The sequence below is a fragment of the Symsagittifera roscoffensis genome, chromosome 6 (genome assembly GCF_963678635.1).
Source record: "Symsagittifera roscoffensis chromosome 6, txSymRosc1.1, whole genome shotgun sequence".
Classification (NCBI taxonomy): domain Eukaryota; kingdom Metazoa; phylum Xenacoelomorpha; order Acoela; family Convolutidae; genus Symsagittifera; species Symsagittifera roscoffensis.
This window is the reverse complement of record NC_087067.1, coordinates 9,471,809-9,488,607: the sequence shown is the minus strand read 5'-3', so window position 1 is coordinate 9,488,607 and position 16,799 is coordinate 9,471,809. Positions and strand designations below refer to the sequence as shown.

The window sequence follows — 16,799 nt, the reverse complement described above, 5'->3', positions numbered from 1 at the left end:
CAGCCTAAGCCTAAGCCGGTGATAATCTAAGGTCAATACAATGGTTTCTGGTAACTGTAAATATCGTTGCTTCACTATAATGAACTACCAGATAGAAGTCGATTTTACATCAAGGTTTCAGTTTAATACGTTCATTTTCAAATGTTCGTCAACTGATTAAGTGAGCAATCAAAAAAATTGAGCGGGACTGCATTTGACGTTCAGAATGCAGCAACTGAGAAGTGCAGCAACCGATATTCGTTTCATATGTGGCTCTCTTCTCCTCTCTGCAATGCTTTTGCTAACTATTATTTCAAGCTAATGCAACAGGGGCAGATAATTTTTTGCTTTTCCTAATTTCAGGTTGGATGCCGAACAAGTCCTTAGCCGTGTCAGTTGACCTGACATTATACTCGGTATGTTTCCAAGCGTTATTGGTATAGGTATAGATTTTAATAGATGTATGACTTCAAAGTAATGAAAGTGGTTGACAACTTGGAATGATTTTTCTATCGAACTTGAAACTTGTTGGATTCAACTGACCATCATTTTTTCACCTAAAATTTTTGAAACAAAAGTAAAACGTTTTCTTCACAAGTAAACTCGTTCAATCGTATTTTTTTTTTCGAACCACTTCTAAGAATTAGAAGAAAATTTAAAAACCCCGAAAAGTGTTTTTTGATTTAAGTTTTTCCTCTTTGTTTAATAATTTACTAAAAATAATGTTTTCTTTGTTTTATTTTGCTATCCTGGTTGTATAGGTATCTTGTCCGGGTGTGATTTTGAAAGATCGGGAGGATATCTTCGTAGACATTTGTGTCTTTGGCCTGCATAAACAATCCATTCCAGTCCCTGCAATATTCCCACTGTACTTCAACGAACGCTTCAAATTCAGAAAGGTTAGTTTTTGTGTTTTGAATGCAAAGTTATAATATTGCTATTCAGACAGAAAATCTTGCCGTTTTTGGACGTAAAATTTTTGAGTTATTCTAGCTTTGAAGTTTTAATCATATCATTTAAACCATTTTTTCATGAAACTATTAATTTAGGCTTATAAATATGACAATTATCGATTTATCTTGCACATTAAATTGTTTCAGCTAACGTTTGTTTCAAGCTAGCTTGCAGTTCTTTTTCTGCTTCAGGTCTTCTACAATTGCGTTAATCCCCTGGAGTTGCACGAGTCTTTAAGCAGTAAGTGATTTGAAGTTTCTCAACCTTTTCTTTTCATTGGCAGCTAAATTTTTGAGGGCCGGTTTATTAGCGTGTGTGTCAATAAGCATGCACTCATTAAAAATTGCAGTTGACACATTCACTTATTCAAATTGATTATCAGACGAAATTGCTTTTTCTCTGAAAGGTCGCATAATTAAAACAATTATGACACACTAATAGTTACATATGCTTATCGCTATACCCTCATACTTTTGCTATTACTTATCATTATAGTGGGTTTCGATTCTACCATATTCTATTTACTTCCATTTTATCCTTGCGATAAGGAAGAGTACTGAAACCGGGTACAATACTTTTTTCTTTAAGATAACTTAGCTCACAGGACGACTGAAATTGGTGATTTTCTACAAATCTGTACTTTCGTTAACCAACAGGCTTATTTTGAGGTTGTCTGCATTTTGAATTCCTGCTCTATGTACTTATGCGAGCTTGCGAGCGTAATGTCACATTAGGAAGTGCTCTTTTTAAACCCAACTCGCTAATAATAGTGCTCATTTGGGGGCATTTTTGCTGACATAGCATCTTTTGTATCTGCTATTTTGGTGGCTAGTGTTTAGTGATTTTCAAACGACCCAAGCGCAGGTGCGGTGATATGAGACTCTTAATCTTTAGGTCGCGGGGTTAGATTCCATCACAAACATCGAAAGTTTTATTTTTCTAATTTGTTCCCTTTTTACTCCTTATTTCGTTATTTACACTTGCCAGCTTGCAAGCGAAGTGTATTAGTACGAAACTCCTTTTTTAACCTAACTCGCAAATAAAAAGGTTAATTAAAAGTATTGACTTATTTGGTGGCGCTTTTGTTATAATCACGATGTTGCGATGAAATTTCAAAGCATCTGTTCTCTGCTTCATTTGAGGCCACTATTTGTGATTTATCCTGCGTCCATGGCTGAGTGGTTAGTGCGTGAGACTCATAATTTCTAGGTCGCAAATAGAATCCGAGACGTAGCCGAATTTTTACTAATTCGAGGCTTGTTTCTACTTTTTCTGATATCACTTTATAGAGCTGCTTTTTGTCGTTTATTCGCTAGTGTTTGCAGAGCGAAGCCTCTGTGTTCAAACATTTTTACAGCTACTTTTTGCCGTATTGTTGCTTTTGTTTGCGACATACAGCTTCGACTCTTTGTCGAAATTTGTTTTTGTTCAATGTTTGTTCTAAGTTTACGATTTCCGATTTCAGTATACTCCGACCTCTATTTTTTGCGCCGTTTGTTGAGCAAAAAATTTTTAAATTAATTTGCATTGGGCGACTTATTAGTTTTTTGAGTTATCAAATTTTTTCTTATTTTTGCGATAAGCAAGGGTAAAGCAACTGGTTGCTAGACTTTTTTCCGGTAAATAACTTTTATCAATGATCAGTCAAATGGTAATCAGTATAGTTTATAAACGCTGTTTTAATGGCTTTTTAAGTAGTGTATTAATTACATACATGCCTTGGGTGCACTTAAAAGTTGCAAGGTAATTTTTGTCGTTGTAGATTTTCGGCACTGAGGTCGGTCGGCTTTAATTCTGTCGGCTTTTAATCCTAATTTTTTCTTTCTGTTAATTTTTTTGTTTTTATTGGAGAGCGATTGCTCTCGAACGAGAAACGTTTTTAAAAACCTAAATCACCCTCTAAAGCCTTCCGTAATTAAGTTCAAAAAATTAGTATGAAAAATTGTGAACACTGTTTGTTTCAAATTCAAAAAATCTCTTTTCGTCTTTTTAGTTTTTTTAATTTTGGCCGGAGCTTGGTATTTTGGCTGCGCAACCTGCTGTGATTGTTACGCTTACGAATAGCAAGCGTTAGAAAATCAGAATATGAAATTTTATGGGTTAAATTGTTTTAAAAAATTAAAATGTTCAACGTGATTTGAACGACATTAAAAAATTCACTTTGAAAAGTTTAACGTGATTCGGAAAACATTTTAAAAGTTTCCAAAAAGTTATCTGAGAGGCGAGAAAAACAATTTCTGATTTTTTGTCTAATTTCGAGCGAGTAAAACGAGCAAGCAGGCTTATTTTAGAAGGATAGGAGCAGATTATTAGTAAATAAGCCATGAGTAGGTCGGAAATTTCAATAAAATAAGTTTTCAAAGTTTTTAGCGCCTTCGTGGGAATCAATAACTTATAAATTTTGAAAATATATCTGCAATTTTTAACTGTGAATATCGGAAATGCCTAAAATTTAGTTTTTTGTTAAGATCTTTTCAGCAAACCGCACACAAAAAAAGATGCAATTAATTTAAGAAAAACTTTTTTTGTAGGTTTTTAAGAGTTTGGTTTGATTATTCTGTACTGCTTGCACAACAACCGGCTATCCTTGTTTCTTTTTGAATACCCTTAAAATCAAAAGTTCACTTCGTTTTTACCCACTTGGGGCGATTAAGTTTTATTAACATTTGAAACAAAACATTAATTTGATTCTTTCTTTTCTAAGTTTTTTTAAAATATCTATTGAGAAACTTTCAAAAATTTTCAGAAGTTCGATATCTCGAAAACTACGAGGTTTTGAAGGCTCATTTTTCACATAAGCACCAAACTTTTATAGGATTGTCTAGCAGCATTTAACCAATTGGTTGAACTTTTTCATTTTTTCATCTTCTAAAAATGTATCTTACTAATGCAGAGTTTGAATTAAACAAGATGTTTTGTGATAATGAAAAAATGTGATATTTGCTTAAAAGATTTGTTTTGTTTCACATGTACCGTATTGAAGATCTTTCTATGTTCTTTTTCCAGTGAAAGCAAGTTAACATGAACCCTCATTATGGCTTTCAGAGAAATTTGAAAAGTAAACATTTTGTTCAAAATTATTCATAATGTAGTTTGCTCAGACTTGAGTACAAATTTCAGAAGCTCATTTGCGTGGTATTCGAAGATATTTTGGGAGCAGAATTTAACTTGGTTCCAAGTTTGAGTTTTCAGTTAATGTGAATGAGGGTTTTGAAGCAGTTCTATGCAATTTTATTTCGAACTAGATTGTTTCTAGGGTTGGGCTTGGTAAAATTGATGGCTATAACTTTTATGTCGCTAGGCTGGGGGCTATAATAAGAAAGGTATTTTTTTTGTTCAGATGAGACTGTGACGATAGAAGTGATCCAAAAGAGCCGCTTCATCCATGCTGGAGTGGTGCTGGCCAATCTCGAGATGAGAGCTAAAGACTTCCTCTTCCCCTACCCCTCTCAAGTACCAGTCTACTCTGGCGCGGACAGAGAGCTACTACTCACCAAAACACTACATTTCAGCGTAATTACTCGTTCTATCTGAAACTACTCCTTTTTCTATTCAACTAATTTCAGCCAAAGTTCAAAAAACGGCGTTTTTTATCTTAACATTGATATTTGTTCTGAGAAGAGTGGTTTGGCTGCTTTCGAAAACATAAATCGATGAAGTCAGAATTGATGTCCAGGTTTGTCCAATGTTTCCTGTCTTCCTCGTGGAAAAATAAAAGTATTTCCAACTTTAATTTTTTTGGCAACTTCGTAGTTCGTCGTTAATTTGTTTTCTTTTTATGATGATTAAGTCTAACCATTCAAATTTTAGATAAACTAAATTTGAAAAACTTAGTTTTAATTGATTTTGACTTGTTAGCTTCGTATAGCTTTTGCTTGCATCAAAAACTCTGCAAAAAATTCAAATGTACTATTAAGTAAGCGTGTTTGAAATCATATTAAAGAAGCAAACAATTTACTTGGTGAAACTGAACATGATTATTTGATTCTTTTTTCTGTAAAATATACAATAGAAGATCTACAAGCCAGTCATACAGAATGTATTTGAAAATTCTATGACCAAAAAGCATGCTGAAAATTTTTAATTTTGCTGTCTTGAAATTAAATTTCATAGTATGAGTTTTACTTGCTAGATCATTAAATGAATTAGAATTCCAATGCTATCTGAAAGTTTTTATATAGTTAATGGAGGATTTAGTTTTTAAGAAATCGCAAAAATCATCGACCTTATTAGGTTGTCCAAATTGTTTTACGAACTATTCCAAAATCATTTATGCACCAAACCCTTTTGCCAAATTTTTGTGCCCCTGGAGGTTTTTTTGCGAAAAATGCTGTTTTGGCGAGGTGTATATAACAAAAAGGGCATTTTATTGCACCATTTGGCGAAAATATATACAGTATAATAATCTCAAAACTGAAACCTTAGACAAAAATGGCAAACATCATTCAGGGTTGAATGGTCCCCTCGGCACGCGACTGCCTAGAAGATTTTAGATTTTTTTTTCTATTTTTTCCTTCGGGCCTAGGTGTGTATTTTTTGCAAATGCGGATTCGGTTGTTTTAGACCTGAAAAATAAAATCCAGTTTATCTACAGCCCTTTGATCTTATTTTTTGCTGCTGATTCCGTGAGAAAGGGCTCTAAAAGGTACGCTGCGGATTCCGTGATAAAAAAATGACCAAAACTGCGGATTTTGTGATAAAAAAATGACCAAAACTGTGGATTCCGTGATCAAACGTTTGAGACCAACTGTAACTAATTATCTCCTGTTATTTCCTTTTAGGGAATATCTCCGAAGGTGGAGTTCGCCTCGGTGACGGCTGTGAACGAAGTGCACACGACCGCATCTGACGAACTGAACGACAAGATACACATGATCAACAGGGTCAGTTTATGTCTATTCCTTATAAGGTCATATGAGATAGTAAGATTAGCTGGTTGCTGTGCAAGTAGAATATAAAAGGTTATGAGCGAAGTTATAATTTTGAATCAAGTTCTCAAAATAATGTGATTTTTTTTGTTGTAATTTGAATAATTGAAAATAATAATATTTTGCTCCCTTTCTTAAAGTGAAACTGCCTTTTATCTTTGAATAGAATGTGCGCTGAAGTTTTGTAAAACTAGGCGACATGGCATAGTGGTAAGCAAAAAAGTCATATTTTGAAGTTTTTAAAGAATATTTGTTTTCTTGCCGTTTTTAGAGCCCCTTTTGGCACTTTTTCTGCTTTTGCTGCGAAGTGCATCTTATCTGTGATAAAAAAAAAATTTCAAAACAGATCAAAAGGCGACTATAAGGGTATCAATATATAAGTGTTTTGTAGCACCTGAATTTGTGTGAAATGAAAACAAAACCACTCAAATCTACACGTTTGATGCTAGGAACAGTAACAAAACATCTTGCTTTAACTTATTTATTTTCACTCAGTTAGACCAAGCGAAGGCAAAGCACTGAGGTGTAGGGTGTTTTGAGTACCTCAAAGAAAAATCGTACGAGGGTCAAGTTTGTTATCCATTTAAAGCCCTTATTTGATTTTTTTTTTCGATATCTAATTTCTAATTTAAAAATTTCAATGCAGAAATAAGGGTGATCGGAACAGTATGTGCTTTCCCAGCAACCGGCTATCCTCGTTTGATTAGCAGACTGTTATTCCTTTTATGCATATGCGTCTTATCTATTTCATGGTGGATAAAAATATGTGATTATTTCAAAAAATGATGGACATTATCTTTTTTGTAGCAATTGAGATTCACGCTTGTAACAATTTTTTTGGAGCGTAAGTTGATTTAAAAATAACGTACATATATTGATTCACAAGACAAAACTGAAAAACAGCAAATGTTATGAATGGTAGTCGGTTTTAAAATTTGTAGAGGAATGCAAAAGCGAGATCTTTGTATACAAATCCTTGGTTACAAATGAAGTCCGGTTTTAAAATTTGTAGAGCAATGCGAAAGCGTCACCTTTGTATACAGGTTTTTGTATGCAAATGAAGATCGCAGCTTTTGTATCATCAATTAACAAAACGTTTGGATTTTTTTCAACTTTCGTTTTAATTTTTTTGCTCTTTTTTGCATTGGTTGGGTTAAAAGTTAGGTGCTAGTATTTTCCCCCTAGCATTTACCGAGTCAGAAATCAGATCCTACGAATTGATTCTGAATAGCAAAAAGTTGGAAATGGCTTTTCTTGACAGCGAGAATTTTTTAAATATCTTGTTAAGAGTAATGAACGTAGTAAAAACTCGTATATAAGTCTTGGTGTTTTTTTGTTTTTTTTTTTCAGGAGAAAGTCTTAAAATGCTCTTATAACTACACATGTGCATTCATACATATTAATGCATTTATGAATACACTTAGTTATATATGCATTTTTTGAGTTCAATTGAAATCCATGTGCTGAAAATAACGTAAATAGCACTCTTTAATTACGAACGTGGAAATTTTTATATTTTCAGCAGATTGAAAACTTTACCTAATGATCCAGTTTTCTCAAGCTGGGTGAATGTTCTCAAAAAAGCGTCAATCATAAATTGTCGTAGAAATTCGAAGAGCTTAAAGGGCATCTATTTTTTCTTTGAAATTCGAAAGTTGAGATTTTTTCAACCAAGTCAGTTTTTCTTCTGTTTACTTGCATTCATTACTCTTTTCCAGCTGTCAGTTGGCTATGTTTTTTGGAATTCACATCACGGCAGAAAGGGTTTCAATAAGATAGACACACTTGGCCTATAAACTTCCTCGAGGATTGTCAACTGCGTGAAAAAAAAAGACCCATTGCCATAGTTACCTTTCTCTATTCGAGAGTTGTCTTATCTGGTAGGGCGACAGTTTGAAACAGGCGACACTTTGAAACACTCGACAATTCGTAACAAGCGACAGTTCGTAACGAGCGGCAATTTCTGACAAGGCATCGACAAGTAGCATACGCTTGTTTCGCTGCACTTACATCCGGCACGAGAGGAATACTGCGTGTGAATAAATGTTCCCCGCTTAATCAATTGTAACGAATTGACACTTGTTGCGAATTGTTGCCTGCTACGGATCGTCGCCTGTTACGAATTGTCGCCTCACGGTCTTATCTATTAGAATAGCCGGATGTTGCGCAACTGCCGTAGACAGTTTCGAAAGAGTTTTGACTGTAGTGGTATGGTGAAAGAAGGATCGGAGTTAAAGCTCCGAGAACAAAGTATTATCAGCTTATTTAAGCTTAAATATCATCAATGTATTGCTCATGTACTGTGCAGAATGTTGAAAGGTTGACAGATCTAAAAAAAATGATTTTTGCTCCAAAATATTTTAAGGATTGTGATCAATCCTTCGAAGAAAAAGCAACCTCGGTAATATTGTTGTTCTTGAATACTTGTAATACCGCGATTTAGATTAGTTTTTATTTCATAAACTATCTGATTTATTTTTGTTTAGAAGCTCTTAAAATTGTCATCTAAAATTTTGGTAATGTTCCTTCATTTTTGCAGCAACCGACACTTTTGCACAAACAAATTGTTCAACAACTGCATTTCGCTGTGCACTCAATTGAGATAAATGTTTCGAAAACGAAAAGTTTAAACGAAAAACTTCACCTTTTTGTTATGAATAAAATTTTTCCTGCGATTTTAATACTGAGAACCAATTCTGTTTTCAGGAAGGAACAACCGGCGGAAGTGAAAACAGAAACAGGTAATTCAAAAATTTTTATAACTTAAATATTTCATTTTTTAAATTAACCAATTGGGATAACTTTTTTTTTCTAGTACGATTAAATTTAACATTTTTAATTTCGAATTAAATATTTCTAATATGAATGAAATAAATTACAATTCTCTCATCTTTTTCAAAGAAATTAACCAGTTTACTGCAGATCTTGTCAAAACTTAAAGTCAACGTGAAAACATTGTGACTAACAAATTTGATAGACCAGTTTTTTTCCTCGGTAAACTTCTTGCGCATTTGAATTAAATATGTTTGCAATAAATCTAGCGATCCTTCTGGATCTAACGCCGGAACAAACGGTCCGGACCAAAATGAAGGACCAGATCTGAGCAAATTCGAACCTCGAAGCTTCAAACCAAATGAAACGATAGATGGGTTCCAACGAATGGGCAAAAATCAGCCAGCTAAGGGCAAAAACAAAGCCCGAAAAAACCAAGCTGCTGTTACTTACAGAAGTAACAATCATACTAAAAAGAAAGAAGTTCCGAGTAAAGGAGTTAAATCTACGCGATTTAAGACTAAAAATGGTGAAGTTAAGCCTTATAACAGCAACAAAAGCTGTAAAAGTCAAACGAATGAGAAAAAATCAGCAGCTATTCAGACTGATTTGGGTGAAGCTATACATCTCAATTCAGAAACCGCACGAAATGACCACTCCAACTAAGTCTGCTAGGGTTATTGAGTTTAGCTCCTTTTCGATAAAAAAAAACAAGCACATTGGCTATTTTTTTTTCTCAAATTTTCACGAAGTAAGTAATAAGAAAAACGGCCAAAAGCTTACAAAAATTATACTAAAACATTTTTTTTGCAAAGTTTTGTAAAAATCGTAGATTCTATAATAATTATTAATTAGTCGGCTACACATGTCGTGTTTAATTTTTGTAATCACTTGAGAAGCTTGAAGTAGGTTTCAACACTTGAGAAATTACACAACATTTGGCTTTTGACTTTTTCTAGCTTGATTTTCTGACTTGATTTTTATGACTTCATCCAGAGTTCGATAGTGTTTCCGCGATGCCTCCCGCATCGGCGCCCGATTTTGAGGAACCAGTGCCTGACTCCAAATCAACTTTTCTAAAAGAAGACGACGATTTAGAGGAGAGAGAGAAGAGACATCCTGAAATGGATCCTCTCGGAAGAACTGCAACATGTTTAAATCATTGATTTTTATAACGATTTTGACCAGTGATTTTTTTTGATAACGAAATGATTGAGCAAAAGCAGAATTTGGTTGTTGCCATTTTTCTCAGTATAAATCTTTATTTTATTAGTCTCACATGAAAGCGACTTTTTGAATCATTTTCTGATTTCTTAGTTTTTAGTTTTTTTCGAATATCATGTCAACGGTCAAAAAATGTATGGCAAATGATGTTCACAAATAGTTTTATATTTTGTATATATAATTTTATCGTTAATAGTACACACATTTTTTTTCTTGCTGGTTAGTAGAATTATGCAATATCTCTGATTTAAAATTGCTATACAAGACAAACAGCAACTTCAAAACTTAGACATCAGCCCAATTTTGGGTCGAGAAACTGAGAATTGGGAAATTAATTCCATACAATCCGATGTTTATGCCAGTGCTCGGAGTCGGTTTTTCCAGATAGTCCAGTCCCGGCAACAACGAAACTCAATCGGTTCTCATGGAGATTTTTCACCCGTCCGCAATTTAAGTCTTTTACATTGTTTTGAAGAAGCATATATGGCAAAAAATGCTTCTAAATTTTCTCCAAGTACACTTCAAGATGCCGAAGAAATTTGTGAAAAAATGAGTGTTGCGTCTCTGAGAAGTCTAGATTTCCCAGATGTTTCGACACATGTTAATATTTCGACAGCCGCTGGTTATGACTTACAAACTCCTCATCAAGTGTTCGAGGATTCGCAGCGATGTGAAATTTATAACGAAGTATGGCCGGATTCTCCTTCGAGTTTTGAAAACGAATATAACCCCAATAGTTTGGTTAACTACCCTATAACGCCTTATAATTGCTCTGAAGTTGATCTTACTGAACAAAACCAATTGGCAATACCAGAATCGCGACCCAAATGTCCTCGAAAAACTGAAATTGCTGCTAAAAAAAACCAAAATGATTGTCCAAGTTTACCTGAAAGAATAGGAACTGGGCTAGTTGATGACAAAGCTTTGATAAATGAACAAAGTTTTGAGCATTCTGAAAACATAATGACCTCGAGTAATCCTAGAAGGTCAAGTGAGTCTAAAAAGAGCGGCGGTGGCGCTGGTGATAGGCTGAGAATATCTTCTAAGCCGAAATCACGACAAATCGAAAGAATCGAAACAGACAAAAGAGCGTCCGAACTTTTGCAGAGCAAAATTCAAAGTATTCTTGCTAACGAATTCAAGCTTAGAGAAGACGTGCCAAAGAAGAGCAGTTCTAAATTGAAGACAAATGCTGCTTCGCGATCGAGACTGGGAAAATATATTAAGAGCCAAAATCAAGCAAAATTTGGGAAAATTAGTCAGAATTTCAGACTTTCGGCCAAACGAGCAAAGGTGGCTCCTTTGGGCAGTAAATTTGAACCGGTAGATGCGAAAGTAGTTCCGGTTTGGTCGATCTCAAGTACCAAAAGAGAGAATCCAAAGTTCAAAATAGTGAAGCATTTCAGGTTTAAATGTCTCCTCAAACATCTATCTTTTCTTTACAATAACTTCTGTTTCTACTTACACTTTTCTCGAATTTTTGTATATAAAAGTTAGAGGCGCCAATTTAGAGAATACAATTTATTATTAATTCAATGTTTGTTCAAAAGTCTCTAGGCATTTTGCAATTAGTTCCAACCTTCATTTCAAAATTTAAAAGTTGGACTAAATTTCTTATTTGAAGAAGCATTTAGATGGATGAAAAAGACAAACAAAAAAAATAAGGTTGCTCAAAATTTTTGGCGTTTCTTTTCAACGGTTAGCTAAATTTTTAGCACAGCAGTTCGGTAAACGTTTTATGCCAAACTTTCCGACCAATTCAAATTATTTTTTGAAGGTCTCCGTCGCCCTCTCGTGGCCTGAGTCGCTCCAAATCGATGACTAATCTGAAGGCCAATGGACTCTGTCACAAACCACCATTTGTTGTCAGGAAGGTAAGGATGGTTTTAAAATGAATGACAATGGCCATATTTGATACCATCACGTGATACAATCTTTGAAATTTTAGATGGGATCACGTGAAGTGATATAAATAGAACTGAAAAATTCTTAGAAATTATTTTTTATCGATCACAGTAATGACAAATTATCCAAAATTGGTGCCGATTTTCAGTCGGAATTTTTTTTCTGATATTGGTTTGTTACCATAGCGGAGATTACTATCATGCGCTAATCCAATGCAAATTATCTTAGTTCATTCTCAAAATTGATTTGCGAGCTTGTAAAAGGTTGTAAAAAATATTTTAATCCTTTTTGCTTTGGTTTTTTTTTCATTCACAGGTTGACAAGGATATTTTGAAGACTAGTGAGCCGATGGCGGCAACCGAGGCACTCGTCAGGCCCAGCAGGTCCACGAAGAAGAGGAAGGGGACCAAAGGGAAGAGAGCCAAGTCCAGTCAAGGGGTTAGGGGATTTGGAGGGGGGAGTAAAAGTTACATGGTGGAGAAACACTTCGGACCAAATGCTGCTGATGCTTACAATGACTACGATGATGATGAATACGTAAGCTTATCATTATCTCAATCTGCCCCCCCCCACCTTATTATTGCAAGTTTCAATTCTCATCTTCAATTTGCATGCTACTATGTATAAATATGTATGACATTACGAAGAAATGTGTTAAGAACAAATGTGTTCACAATAGTGAATTTGTTTACAGTGCATTTTTTTGTTTCCGAGCATTTGAAAACTAGGGAGGAACTTTGTATTCGGGTGTGTTTTAGTTTTTTTCTTGTGGTTTTGTTTTCTGCGCAAAGTCAGCTACACAAAATAATCATCGCGGAGAGTTGAGTGATATATCATATTTAAGCCCTTTCAGTCTGACTCGAACAAAATTTCAAAATTTCAAAAAAAATTCCTGTGTCGAGAAAAACCGGTTTGAATTTCAAAATTCGTATGAGTAAAGCTAGCGAGCACGCTTATTTATGCTTAATTAAGGCCGTTTAAATTAGTTTATTTATGCTTAATTTCATTTTTACTCGAGTAAAATCAGTTTTTGGATATTTTTAATGCCATTTTGGGAATCAAAAATTCAAAAATATTCTGCAAAAAAAAACATTTGAAAAAAATTTGCTATTCTTATGATTTTTTTGTTTTCTTAGTCATTTTATTTTTTCTTCGAAAACTGTTCTCATGTTTGAGCATTTTACTGATAGTGGAATATGACGAAATTATAGTTTTACGTCAGATCTTTTTATCACAACACGCAGAAAAAATTACACTAATTTGAAAAAAAAAACTTTTTTTCTTGGGAGTTTTTCAAAGACCATGGTCAGAACATTCTGTGCTACTTGCAAAGTAACCGGCTGTTTTTTTTGCATTATGACAATGTTTGTTCTGCAGGTGTTTTCATACATTTTGATTTCGTAAGATCAAGATTACGTAATGTAATAATAATTTTTATATATATCCTAAAATATTGTTTGTTTTCTTGCAGGATGTGGGAAGCAAGTACCGTGACAATGGGGTCAAGGTCGTCAATTTCTCTGATGAAGACGACTATAGTGACAACGAGGCACTAGAGCTGAAGCCATCGAGACGTAAATAGACCGAAAACTTTTTCGATTTTTTTTCAAATGTTAAATTCTTAGTTGCTTTGTTGAATTCAGACGGAAAGTCAATACCCTTGAGTTATTTTGCTTTTTCTGATCTTAGTCTTTTTTCAGCCTACTCTTCAGCGCCATTGAAGAAAAGCTACGACGATCTTAGAGCGGTAAGAAAATTTCCAGCCGATGACAACTATATATGTCTCATCTAAAAACCTAAAAACATTCCAATGGCAAAACCGAAAAGGACCAATTTAACATCCCCCCAACGGCTTTGGGGGGGGGGGGGGGGGAGATGTTAACTTGGTTCTAGGTTGGGATTATTCAGCCAATCAGGAATCGAGCGTTTTACATGCAGCGCTTAGCAAAGTTAATTTATAATAAGCGCTGGGGTGGAGGATCTTAACTTGGTCTATTTGGGGGAGAGGATGTTAACTTGATCCACCAAAAATGCTTTTCTAACGGCAACTTTAACTTAAACCGCGTAGCTTTTGTTTCTCCCTTTGCTCATTTCATGAAAATCTAACTCGAAGCAGTTTTTTTTTCAAAGTAGTATTACTGTTGAGTCGGATCTACTTAACAATCCCCCCCCCCCCCCTATTGTATCTACTAAAGAATCTCCACCCCTGTAAACAAAAACAGTAAATTCGCACAAGAGCGTTGTATGTATATTCGAATTTTGCTGCATTCTGATTGGTCGAAAATTCGTTGCAAGTAATCTACTTAACAATCCCCCCCCCCTTCCTTGAAAGGGGAAGAGATTGTTAAGTAGATCCGTTGAATCTATCACCAATATTGAACCCTTTTGAGGTTTGCTATATACAAATCATGAATGCAGTGCTTTTACGACCAATATATACTAATTTTGAGGGGGGGGGGGAGCGCGTGCCAAAAAAAACGCATTTTTTGGTTATAAATTCCCAAAAAAGTGTCTAAAAACGCCTTTTTTGGCCTGTTTTTTTTTCCAAATTTTGCCTGCGGCGCAGAAAATTGACCAAACAAGGACTTTTTAGTGCTTTGGGAGAGCTCGAAAAATCAATTTGGTCGACCTTAGAAAAAGGTCGACTTGAAATTCTCCCCCATCCCCCCCTCGCCTCGAGAAAATCCTAGATCCACCCTTGATTTCAACCAATTTCAACCCGTTTCGTCCAACTCATCGAGACGTGGGGCCAACACTCGTTCACACTGTATTATTGTTATGTGTAGGAACGGTACCTGAAATACGACCTTCTGCCCCCTCCCCCCACCACGCCCTATTACACTAGTGTGTATTCTGACGTCATCCTGGAGCGACTGGACAGGAAAAGGATGTTGGAGGAACTTGAGAGGGTAAGTGTACAAAAAGTGTTTCGCGACCACAATTAAAAAAAAACAACTGCTGAGAATGGGAGGAGTTTTGGTTCCAATCAAACCACCCTAATAGGGATGGGAATGAACTATGGCGTCCCCGTGTCAAGAAAAACTCAATTTTCAGACTGATTTCACAATCCATTTTTTCTGGGATTTTTTTCAAAATTTTTGCTTTTATTAACTGACTCTCATACTTTTCAACATTTTTCTATTTTTTTGTTCAAAAATTTTCAAAACAGCAACTGACCATCGTTTTACAACCCGTATTTGTTATCTTTTTCACTCAAAATCAGTTAAACATCAACAAATATTGTACAAAATCTGTTGAAACCCATTTTAAAATGAGGCCCCCAGTGTCGAAAAAAAGGAGTGAGAATTAAAAATTTTCGCCCCTTAGATATATTGGATCTTGTTAATTATTTCCGCCCCTATGGTATTTTGTAACGAATCTCTCCCCCCCCCCCCCCCCCCCCCCCTCCTTATAAAGAAGTAATTGAACAGTTAAAACTGGACTTAAAACAAATAAAGTAGATTTGCAATTGCAACTTGAAGTTATTTAAATTGGCGCCCTTGCAAATTTTGAGAAATTTTAAGGTGTCCAAAGTCCAATTCTAAAGCGGTTATTGAAAATACCAAGTCAAGACTTTCAAACCTCTTCGGGCTAACTAAGCTTTGAATGTCTTGAAAAATATAGCCGTTCAATCATTTCGTTTTTCTTTAGATCTCTTTAATTATCCCCCCCCCCCCCCTGTTGCAAAAAGGTGGGTTATAGATACTGGACCCGCCTCAGATTGGTTAAGACCATTTATCCACGAGGGAAAGGAGCAACATAAGAGCTGTACAAGCTCATCACGGCGAACCGCTGTTGTGCCCCTGCTTAAGAACTACATGCATTGTTTGGTTATTTTTCTGGGCTGGGTAATGTTGCCTCACCCTCAAGCAACACCATAGAGGGGATTGTTGAAGATATCCGTTTTTTTTTCAGGAAGCGAGAATTTCCCGACTGCATAGCCCTTACGTGAGCGGAAGTGAAAAATACGCCGAGAAGTATGAACAAGAACTCTACTGGGCACGAAAACGACGAGAACTGGAACGAAGTCTGGACCGACTCTACGACAGGCTCTACCGACTGTAATGACATCATAACTATCATCATTATGTAACTCAAAATACTAATGCTCAGGATCATGTTGCTTCATACACTCGATGTTACGCAATGAGACAAGAAGTTACGTAACGTCGCTTATCAACAATCTGGATGAAAAGAATCATAAACAGCTTTTACTTGTCAAAAATGTTCAAGTATAACAAACCAATTTGTGTCTTTGAGAGAGAGCTAAATGACTTTAAATGTGAATTCTGTGCGAAGTTTTGTGTACGTTTTTACTCTTGTTTTTACTGAAAGTATTTACCATGCTTTAACTAATAAGTAGTAATAATTTGTTAATGAACGAGCTGCAGCAATATAAACTACAAATTTGATTCTATGTCACTATAGTTTGATTTTTTTCAAAGCTCTTTCATTATCATAAATTTAATGATTAATTTTGAATGCAAATTGTAATTGTAAATTGTACATTGGATCCAAGTGTAAATACTGTAGATACTATTTGTTAATTCAGTTTTTCTGAAAACGTTTGAAAGCAAGATAACTGTATCCAGACAATTGGGAAAAATGATACAGAACAATGAGACAAATTATAGCACAATCTGGCTGGTATGGGTTCAGAGCTTGCCAACAGAGGGTAGGACTTTATACAAGATTAGAGCCGGTTATTGAGCCGGCATTCACCGGCGACCTTAAAGCGACACCTGTTGCTCAACTTGTAGCTTGCTTCCAGTTATCGCTTTTTCGAGTTTCCGGGATTAAAATTACAACTACACCCCCTTCCCGGAATGGAATAAGTAAATATCTCCAACCCCATTTTTGTTGTCCGGAGCTCAAATGTTTTAAAAAATATATGTACAATTGTGACCTTTTTCGAAAAGTTAAGGGGCTTTGGAAATTGGCAATAAGGCCAGTTTGGGATCATTAGCGCGCGATATATTGCGTTTACATAAAACGGGGGGTTCAACAGTGCCGAAAAAGGCGGGAAAATTTCAGAAT

General features: G+C 35.3%; 2 protein-coding genes across 3 annotated transcripts in view; one reads left to right on the top strand and one right to left on the bottom strand.

The window, feature by feature from the left end:
* LOC134848482 (long-chain fatty acid transport protein 1-like) overlaps positions 1-16,799 on the bottom strand; it is a 348,156-nt gene that overhangs the window by 163,640 nt on the left and 167,717 nt on the right. The gene's annotated exons all lie outside the window — the stretch shown is intronic.
* LOC134848031 (uncharacterized) lies at positions 321-16,168 on the top strand. The gene is made up of 12 exons (XM_063865358.1): positions 321-395; positions 741-878; positions 1,125-1,173; positions 4,274-4,446; positions 5,715-5,816; positions 8,568-8,602; positions 11,635-11,731; positions 12,078-12,299; positions 13,234-13,336; positions 13,463-13,509; positions 14,549-14,671; positions 15,678-16,168. Exons 1-12 carry the CDS (start codon positions 348-350, stop codon positions 15,825-15,827), a joined length of 1,287 nt encoding a protein of 428 aa, XP_063721428.1. The 5' UTR covers positions 321-347; the 3' UTR covers positions 15,828-16,168.

Coding starts and splice junctions, on each gene's coding strand:
- LOC134848031 (XM_063865358.1), top strand. CDS start 348: ATGCCGAACAAGTCCTTAGCCGTGTCAGTTGACCTGACATTATACTCG. Junction 5,817..8,567: donor AGATACACATGATCAACAGG/GTCAGTTTATGT, acceptor TTCTGTTTTCAG/GAAGGAACAACCGGCGGAAG. Junction 13,510..14,548: donor GCTACGACGATCTTAGAGCG/GTAAGAAAATTT, acceptor TGTTATGTGTAG/GAACGGTACCTGAAATACGA.